We start from the raw sequence: 10,640 nt of genomic DNA on the forward strand, positions 1-10,640 counted from the left end.
CCCAGTCGCTGGAGATTGATGTAGCTTTGCAACAAACAATGCATCATCTACAACAAGCCAAGATTAGCTTGTTGTATTTTTGTTTTGTTTTTTTGACTGATTCTTTCCAGCAGATATGGATGACTTCCAAATATGAAGGCGCAACGAAGGCTGTGATATTTGAATAAAGACGCAAGCCAAGTGGAAACAACAAGGGGAAATGCACAGTGCTTATGAGACAGGAGAGGTTATCACTCTCAGATAGCTCGTTTAAAACTCCCGCAACACATTACGAGCTAATTAAAATGTTGCAGCAGTTAGGAGTTTGACTTCCAGTGATGAGGAAAAGTTGGAAATGTTAACGACATCAAGGTTTGGGTATCAGCAGAATCTTAAACGGATTTGTGAGGCAGCTTTTGACTCGGGGAAACTCAAACGTTACAAAGGTTATTTGAGTCTAAACCTGAGAGTTCAAAATGTCGCCATGAGGAATTACGCGAGATGTTAGCTGATGGGACTCGAGTTAGGGCAGTCATTTTAAAGTAACCTCGAGTACTTTTCAACTTCCATAAAATATTTCCATAGCTCCTCTGACGAAACATTGAATTATACCTAGTGGAATGGCACTATTGACGCGGAATCTGTGCAGGTTTTAGTAGCACTAAGCAAGGAGGGTGGCAGGAACCCAACCACACACAAAAAACTACAAAAATGGTGACTGTGATAAAACAACCAAATAAATGAAACTCAAAACACAACCGCTTTAGTCCATATAGTGCTCCAACCATGGCTTGGTAAAGTCACTTGCTAAAGTCATTTTGAATTAGAAGATCCCATTACACTAAATCCCTTATCCTACCCGAGTTGCAAACAATTGCAAGTGTTTTCAAAGGCAGAGAATGTTGCATTAGTCACGGTGAAGGTTGTAAACTTTCACCCAACCTTTTGCTGGTCGCAAAGGCATTTTGACCATGTTCAAAATTTCCTTGTGACAAGTAAAGTCACCAAAACTGTAAGCAAATGTCTAGTGATTGTTTTGCGAATATGTGCAATCATGAATGAACCTTGATAAAGTCTGAATGTGGTTTGCTAGCTTTGCCAACAGTCAAAAAAGTTGGCCCCTCAGTAGAATAAGGGCTTAAAGTATAATTGAGCAATTTGGTGAAATGAGTCCTCCACGAGTGAAAATACATTCTAATCTTTCTGAGTTCTCGCTGTCAGGAGGCCACCATTTTCTGTTTGGATAGCTCGGAGTTTCAACAAGTCTAAAATCATACCACAAAAGTTTAGCTAGATTTGCTGTTAGTCGTTTGAAAAACGGTTGCTTGAGAGGTAAGTATAGCGACAAAATATCTAATTAGGTCCAAATGTGTAGCCCTTGCTTTGTCGCAACAAACTAGAACACCCTGGTCGTCATGGTAACGAAAGATGTACTTTGCATTTGAATTAGACAAAACAACAGAGATTTAAACTTTAGTGTCACAAGTGTATATTGAGAATGATGTAATTCTTTATCCTTTGCGCATTTTGACTGAACAAGATCCAAGACATTTAATTAAGACACCTGGGAACCCGCTTTTTTTTTTTCGTACTGCTTTACAAGCATGATTTAGTCTGATTATAAAAATCCCATCAATGGCTTCCTGGGACGTCAGTAAAGCACCATTTGTTTTAATCCACTCAGGATTTTCTTATTGCGTCAACACATACACACACACATTGTCAAACACAGCTATGAAGATGCGATAGAGATCTCAGGTCTATTAATACATATTGAGTGGCGTGGCACCTGAATCAACAGGAAATCTACCCGCCCAGTGCTCGAATCAAGAGGCCTGCAAACACCTCGTTGGGAATGAGCCTGTTCCAAATATCTCACGAGGACATTTCTTGTTGTTTTCCTCTAGGGTTGTAAACAAAAAGTCACCAAACTAGATTTCGGTACATATTTGACGATGGTTACTACTGGTTTGTGAAGGTATCATAGGCTGTAGGTATCATACGCTATTGGTGATTTCAAAACCACTTATTGAAGGTCTTGGTCTGGTCTCATACTTGACTCTCAGAAATCTTAGTCCTAGATCAATTTTTGACTAGATAGATTCAGGATTTTCCACTGAAGCCGTTGAAGACCAGCACTGATCTGCTAAATCTTATGGGACCCAAACACATCAGCCACATCCCCACTTCCCACCATCAAATTCTAAACTATCAACTTTCCAAAGACATCAATTTATTCAATCAGGATACCACTAGAGCTGTCAAAAATGATTTGAGTAATGGAAATCGATTTTCTAGTTAACATCTGCTTTAATAATCAAGTAATCAATTAGTGTGACTGTTTAGTGTTTATTTAAACTGGTCCAAATCTTCTGATTTGAGAATCTCAGCAGTATTTCCTCTGCTTTCTGTAGTTTTTCATGAAAGCAGATTGTCTTTTGTGTTTTGTTCAAAATAAGACATTTTCAAACATCCGCTTTTGCTTTGGAATATAATGACCAAACCAGTACCACAATCAGTTTCCAAAACCTAAACAGCGCCTCTGCTGGTTTCAGCTGTGTAGTGCATTTCATTTTGTCTTAGTTGCTTTAAGTCACAATCAAAAATCAGTGTTCCTAAAGAACAATCAAAGGGATTATTAATGTGCTTGTGTCTATCATAAAAGGAATTTCTTTGGCAGTTTGCATCACTGGTGATCTGGAGGTTGATTCTAATTTAATGCGTTTTGATGCCATGAATAGTACAGTGCAGTTCTCTTTTCAAATTTAGAACAAATTAATTGCAACGTGGAGGAACTTATTGTGTTTTTTTTTTTACACCAGCTGTAAAATTTCGGGGTATGAGTACACCTAGGGAGTATGTGAAAGCACTTCAGTAAGTGTGTGACTTTTTCAGTGAATCTAATTTACTGCCACTTAATGCCATGACAGGAAAAGTAGATTGTTTTCAAATTAAGAGTAAATTCATTGAAATGTGAAAAAATGCACTGCTAAACTGTGTTGTGATGACTTTGCACGCTTTTCTTTTTGTTAAATTTGTACTTTAAGAAGATTAAGTGATTTAAGAGCAGATACAAACATGCTAATTCGTCTAATATTTATTTGGAGAAGTCTGCAATGCTAAAAGGTTTAGAGGATGCATATCAAAACAGTACAGTGCATTTTTTTTGTGACTAATCTGTCGGGCACAATTAAAGGGCTTACGTTGCCTCGCATATCGTTATCCTCATTAATTCATGTCTCGAGTGAATGACTGAGTGAAATTAAGATAAGACTGATGGCAAATGAACTCGTCTGGAATACGTTAGGTCATCGGTCGGTCAAGACGTCCATGCACTTTGCACCGTCACAGATCCATCCAAAATGTAGATGCTTCCTGCGAGAGCCTTTGGGTCCGCCCGTGGGCACAAACGGTCAAGAGATAACGCCGCACATAATGCCAGGTCTTATCAGCGCAGACAGCAGGCATGTTGACATGGGCACAAGTGGTCGCCATGCTGACGAGGCATTTATCTCGACCACTGCTAATGAGCCGTTCAGGGCAAACTGCGGAATAAGAGCACTGGGCCAGACATCGCAATGAAAGCCAACGTTAGTATTATTTGCAATAGTCCTTGTCGTGCGCATGTGTGTGTGGTGGAATGCGGTTGTTTTATGTTTACATTAAAAAAAAAAAAAAGGCTTCATTCGCACAAAGTCTTGTTCTTGTGAGTGTTTTGCATGGGGCCCGACACATATGGATTTTTTGGGGCCAGTGCCGATTTCTGGCCTGAAAAATACTGATTACCGATTAAAAAATATATAATAAATAACATTGTATACATTTCGATAGGTGTCAATGATATGGAGATTTTCACTATTCATAAGTTGGCCTGGTGCCTATTGCCTGCAAAGAGCAGGGGTAAACATTATTTAATATTGTTTGAGGAGGGGGAGACTAAACAAAACAAACAAACAAACAAAAAGTCCGCCCGTGGGCACAAACGGAATTAATGAAGCTGTAAGGACATTAATTCTCCTCATATATTATTTTGTTACTAGTAGGGCTGGTTCTACCAAAACTTTGTTGAATATATTCTTCTACCGATTATTTAATCAAATCAGATTATATTTCTATGAGTGTTTTTAAACACATTTTTCTCAATTACCATTTATTTATTAAGTATTGTTGTTAATTTGGCATTGTTTAGTCATCGAAAACACCCAAGCAACTAAACGATATCACAGAGAGACAGATTTTGTACTAAACACCCTTTTTGAAAGCGATTCTGTTACTCATGCTATCATTTTTCTTTCCAAAATCGAGAGGATGTTTGCAAATGTCTTATTCTGATTACACATGAAAGATAATTAGTACGGTTTGATGAAGAGCTACAAAAACTATTATAAATGATCAAATTACAGTTGAGATGCTGAAATCATAGGATTGGGACAATTTTAATTTTCAATTTTTTTCAATTTTCTCACTCAGGTCACTCAAGTCAGACGAGGGAGTAAAATGTTCAAATTTTGTTTATAAATAATTTGACAATGGCTAAATAAGATATGTAAGTATCATTTTAAATGTAATTCACAATGTCAAATCGTGTGTGGATGAAACTACGATCAGGCAACCCATCAAGTCTTTTTGGTATGAAATAGAACATCATTCAACTTGGAGGCAACTGAAAATGTTCTTGATGGTGCTGGAAACAAACAGAGGAGCAACTATTGTGTTGACTGATAGAACAAGTGATTCCCTACAATAAAAATGACAAGGTCACTAAACTTCTCATCTTCTTTGTTTAAATAACAAGGTGAAGCGCCTGCAATCACACTGCAGTTACCATATGGGAAAAGTTTGCCTGGTTTCTTCTTTGTATTTCCAGTATTCTTGCATCCATGCCCTGCGGCACTATGCTGCTACACAGAGGTCAGTTCTGGTACTACAACAGAAATGAACTAAAGTTTGAATCTTTTGTATCATCCGGTATCTGTTTCATTTAATAATTCAGTGGGAATACAAAAATAATGCAGTTTGTGCAAAGCTACAAATAATTTTGCCCATGGATCCAGTCAAGAGTTAGCAATTATACGTGAGTAATAAAGGCGATTGGCACTGGAGCCTTCTTTGCAGTGCATGGGGAGTTGAAAGAGAGGAAAAGCAAGGCAGGCAGAAATGGATTGTTATTTGGGAGGGGCATAACAGCGAAGGAGATTGAAATCGGTCTGGGCCAGCGACAAGTGGTCGCGTCTGTCTCCCTGCCACCCAGTCTGACGGCCGCCCGGGGCTGGCTCACGCCGCATTAAAACACAGGAAGTGGTCTGTTTTGACTCGCCACGCCACTTTTTCGCATGACATCGGCCTCCCTTTTGTCTGAGAAAACCCCTCTTGCGTCCCATCGTGGCTTTTTATATTTCCACTTAGTAATAACAGCTTCACATCCAACCGAGTTACATTATACGCTGGAAAAAGGGAACCCTCTACTTCCTGTATGTCTTTTGATTAGCGCTATCTCTCTTTTTGTATGATCTATTTCCCGTTAGAACACCCCTCCCTTTTTCTCCAGGCTCTGGCTAAGCCGCCTTTGTACTTTTTCTCCAGTCCGTGGAGGGACACTCCAGGGTGGGCACAAGCACAGCAGGAGGTCCGCGAGCTCCAAATGGGATGTTAGCTGCAGTACAATAGAATATTCAGCACCATTTCCCTTCTGAAAAAATGCAACTCGGTACTGAATAAATCATATGTTTTTTAATCAATACCTCAGTTAGGAAAATAGACAAGTATGTAAATTTACATTGAAAGTGTCAGTCAGAGCCGCGCGTCATTAGAAAGTAGAAAATGCAGTCAATTGGGAGAGATTGATTGTTGAATCACGTACTGAAGCAATCGATGCAAAATGGAGTGCTGTTTTTGCAAAACCAAGACAATGTTAGTAATGTAGTTTATGTCAAGTTGAAATAAAATAGCGCTGTTTGGAAAGAAGTAGTGAGTGCAAACGAAAAACAGTCCTAATTACACCAATTTTAAACTACTGCATAATTTAAAAAGTCATTACATTGATCAAATCTTTAAAAAATTCTTCGTCATATATACTACTGTCAGCTGTGATTATGACGACTGACAAATTTGGACTGTACTACTTTACAATAATTATCAGAAGTACAGTTGAATCACTTGCTTAATATTTTTTCCAAACAAAAGCTTTGAGAGAAAAACAATCATAAAATTACGTATGAAACCCCAATATTTTAAGAAGGAGCAAAATTGTAACATGAGAATAAAGTTGTATTTTGTTGAGGAAAAACAATACGGATAAGTCTGTTTGTACATTCGAAAAACAGTTTGATTAAAATTATGAGACACAAAATGGAGCAACCCAATATTTGGGTCAATTTGACCTAAGTTTGACCCCAAACATGTCAATTTGTGCAAGACAACTCCAAAAATTGGGTCATTTTAAATCAAAGAAATTGACCCAAAAATTGGCTTGGTCCATTTTTTTAATCCATAATTGGGTTATTTTCAACCCAACTGTTTTTAGAGTATCTTAACAGACTTACCCTCAAAAAAACAAAACTTTACTCTTTATTTATTCTGAGTCACGTCTTGATTCATTAGTGGATGAGTCCAAGTTGAGTTGCAAGTCTCAAAAAATAGGGACTTAAGTCTCTACTTCTCTTATATCTACAGCCGCAGTTATGATGAAAATTTGACCCCAGAATTAAATTTCTATTGCTGTTAGACTTCCAGTCAAAAGTTTGAAAACATGTTCAAATTCAAATCAGGAAAAACACAAACTCTTTACTGCCATTAACAGTTTAGACGGCAAAGATTCATTTTAATGGGCTAGCAGTAAATAAAAAACAAATCTGCTAAATTTGTGAGAGAGCATTTAACTCATTCACTGCCAGTGACGGCAATAGACACCCAAGATCCATTTTTGCTGGGCTGGCAGTAAATGTGTTAAGAAGTCAAGATACTCAAGAATTCCCTCTTGAAATGCACATCTTGCTGATAGTCATTCCTGCTCATAATGCACCATTCACATCATGAAGTTGACTGAGAAATAACAAGAAGTGCAAAACTGTGGCTAAAATATGTAAATTTAGAAAATATATTCTGTTTGGATTAACATATTTTATTGACCAAATATTAAGATCAATGTTTTTTTTAGAATGACTGAAGTATGAATATGATTATTTTTAATAATAAATGACACAAATCCAATGTCTTGTTCATATATTTAAAGGTAAACTCACTATAGAACATCTATGGGTAGATACAGTAAGTGGGACTGATGGAAATCTGAAGTCTTGTTTAAATATTATCTAGTATTCATAATTCAGTGCATTAAATGACAGTACAGTATTAACTCCGGCATAACACTGTTTTTGCATATTTAAATCCACAATAACTCATTACTCCAAAGGGTGAAGGTGAGATTTAAGTTTCAGTTTAAAAATGATGCAGTAGCGAAATTGAAAATCCTTTGCTCTGGGTTGATGGGATTTCGCAAGGTGGTCGTTAAGTATAAAGCAGAATAACACCACATTTTAAAGGTAGTAAAGTATTTAGTCTTTGTTTTTGTTTTTTTTAAGATACAGTCACTCACTGACTGTTATGGGTTAATGGATGGGATAGTGCAGGTTTGTGGTTTAAGTATGTTGGGTAAATTCTGACGAAGGTAGGGTATTGAATCAAGTGACTCACCCGAGACAACCACAACGAGGCAAAGAAGACAACAGAGCAACTCCATGATGTACCCCAGCTGATTTTTAGAGGGATTTGAATGCAGAATTTTTGGGGTTGCTTGGAGCTTGATGCGTCAGCTAATTCAACTCTCAGGGCCTGGAAAAGATGAGGTAGGATGGGAATTTTGATGGGCATTATAAAAACAAGTGGATGTACTTCACAATGCACTAGCAATTCAAGGACAAGGAACTTCATAATTATATTACTAAGTGAGTTGATTACATAAGACAGCTGCACAAAAAAGTAGATAGCAGTATTTTGCACCTGACATCTTCTCTGGCTTCCTTGATGCACAATTGGAAGATTGCCGGAGGCTTATCCTACTGGGAATGTTTCAGAAAGCGCTTATATAGCAAAGATTTTTGCCTTACAATGTTCTCTTGTTTATCACGGAGGTTACATTCCCAAAAATACCTGCAGTAACTGAAATATGCAAAGTAGAAACTGAACTTTGTCTTTTTGTTTATTTCTTTTGTAAAATAAATAAAATCGAGGGGGGTTTTGTCAGGTCCAAATTAGAATGGAAAAAAATCAAGAAAAATCATGAACTTTATCTACTTATTTAAAAATAAATATCATTCTATTATTTGACTGCTCAGACTAAAAAGGAAGAAAGAATACAAGAAAAACAGCTACATAAAACTGCAAGAGGAAAAGTTATGGCCAGAAATAAAAATCCACGATAGCGTGAAGCCGTAATAACCGAGCAGCGGATGTAACGAGGGAACACAGTAAATAAAATCACAATGCGGGATCAGATAAGGAGCAGGAGGCTGACTCCTGTTATGTGATTCACATTGGAGGGGAAAGGAAGAGTCTATGTAAACTGTTTGCTCAACCAAAACTCATGGAAATACTTTAAAACAATGGCATTCGGGGATATTGTGAACGTATCGTTGGAGGAAACTCAAAATTTTAAGTTCGCAAAGGGAGTAATATTGGAATTAATGAAATGAGGCGAAAGTGCCGTTAGAGTTCGTCTGTTTACAAAAACGACACCCAAAATTGGCGAATATGAAAAACACTCGAATTCGATAAACGTTAATAAAGGTAAAATGGCGCTTTACAAACGTACCTTATCAAATCCGCGGACGGTGAGTTCAAGGCAAGAAAGAAGGGTTTTAGTCCACGCGTGAAGGATGCGGCTTCACTTTGCGGTTGTGAGCGAGACTTGTCAAAAAAGTTTGGCCACACTGCTGGGCGGTGCACTTGGAAGTTCCTACGCCCGCCCCCCGCGGAGCCTCCCCTGCTCGCCTAATTATAAGCTCAAACGTTGCCGTTGTCTGCATGCAATTCCACACCAACCTGACTTATAAAAATGTGACTATTACGTGAATAATGTTTCCTCAAATTTGAATTAAATCTCACGCTCATTCACTCGCTGATAAAAATATCAACATTTGCTTATGACGAATGTATTTTTCCCTAAAGTAACAAAGCTCACATATTAGTTTGTCAAACTTTGACAAATTTTTAGAGATAGCTACTTAGGTTACAATTTTCGTCAGTAAATGCTTAATACATAAGTCTGTAATGAGTATTATAACAAAATTATTTTTCACCCACAATTGAGGTAATGAAAAACACGTTCTGGGTGAGGTCATGTGACATTCGCAAACTGAGTCGTGATTGGCTGTTACCTGAGTCTAATGACAAGTGCTGTGATTTTAAGTCGTTAGCCAGTGGCAAAATTTGTTCGTGTACATCAGAAAATAATTTAGCCAAATTATAGACGAAATACTAAAATTAGGTATCAAATTATCGCGAAAATAACAAAATAATAAATAACAAAATAAGCATCCATTTAACTAACTTCCAGTGACTATAAAAAATGGAAATCAAATTAAAAACTTACTTCACAGTACAGTATTATGTTCTATGCGCCCCATGATTTTTATTCATTTTAGGCAGCAGGCTATTTTGCTGTTTGCTATCAACTGAAAATGACATGACAGGTGTCAAATGGCCAAGTAATAAAAACACTTGATAGCTCAGGTAATCAGTCACGGATCACCTGCTGGTCACGTGACATTTACAAGCCGAGTCCTGATTGGTTGTTGTTATCGTAGTGAATGAGATGCAAGTTGCCGAATGTTTTTTTTAAAGGTTCTCATTGGACATAAAAATAGTTTAGCTATCAAATAAACAATCGACAAAATGCCATTTCAATGTACTCCTTAAAATAGATAAATAATAAATACTAATTTAACAAGATTATATTGATAATTTCAAGAAAAAAATAACAAACTTGTCTCAATATTATGTTCTGCAGTTTAAAGAATGGAACTCTGCTAATTGCTAGTATTGTGATTTTTAGCCATCTCAGGCAACAGCCATTTTGCCACTGTCACTTGAAAATGACATTTAGCAAGTTATCATGACTCAGCTTCAAAATGTCACATGGTCAATACCAGAAAACAGGCAATATCAACAGCAGTTTATTGCAAAGAGAAATTGGCATTGTGTTGTTGAATGTATGTATTTATTTTTATTAGCTTGCAATATTTGCTTCAGCCCCAGTATTCACTTCAGCTGGTTTAAAATTAAAACCAAAAAAAAGTATTGTTTTTTTTCTTTTTGTCAATGGATGTCATGTGCAGTAGGATTACTTGTCTCTTGAAGGAGACCTTATGGTTCTCTGAGGGAACATCTGACGCATGCTGGGCTTGACTGCACATTCTAACGACAGCCAATACAAATGTCTGCCTTGAACAATAAAATATAGCATTTAATAATAGCATTTAATAGCATAGCAAATAAAATTGATGCGGTAGGATTACTAGTCTCCTTCTGTTCAGTCCAGAAAGGATGTTGTGTCTACTTCCATTCTATTTTTTTCCCCTCACCAGTGTGTATTTGTTAAATGGGTAAATGCCATTGTAATGGAAATGTAGCAGAGTGTGCTGCCAAACCTGATCAGATAATAA

At 37.2% G+C, this 10,640-nt stretch overlaps 1 protein-coding gene across 1 annotated transcript in view; it reads right to left on the minus strand.

The window, feature by feature from the left end:
- The window catches only part of eng (endoglin), a 46,214-nt gene extending 37,334 nt beyond the window's left edge, over positions 1 to 8,880 (minus strand). Inside the window, exons 1-2 of the mRNA XM_088435873.1 lie at positions 8,789 to 8,880; positions 7,672 to 7,809 (exon numbers count right to left, since the gene is read on the minus strand). Coding sequence (XP_088291999.1) covers positions 7,672 to 7,717 — 46 coding nt within the window. The 5' untranslated portion in view covers positions 7,718 to 7,809; positions 8,789 to 8,880. The remainder of the gene's footprint in view (positions 1 to 7,671; positions 7,810 to 8,788) is intronic.
- Positions 8,881 to 10,640: the final 1,760 nt, after the last annotated feature.

Source organism: Hippichthys cyanospilos, chromosome 15 (genome assembly GCF_059441005.1).
Source record: "Hippichthys cyanospilos isolate Australia breed blue-spotted pipefish chromosome 15, RoL_Hcya_1.0, whole genome shotgun sequence".
Classification (NCBI taxonomy): Eukaryota; Metazoa; Chordata; class Actinopteri; order Syngnathiformes; family Syngnathidae; genus Hippichthys; species Hippichthys cyanospilos.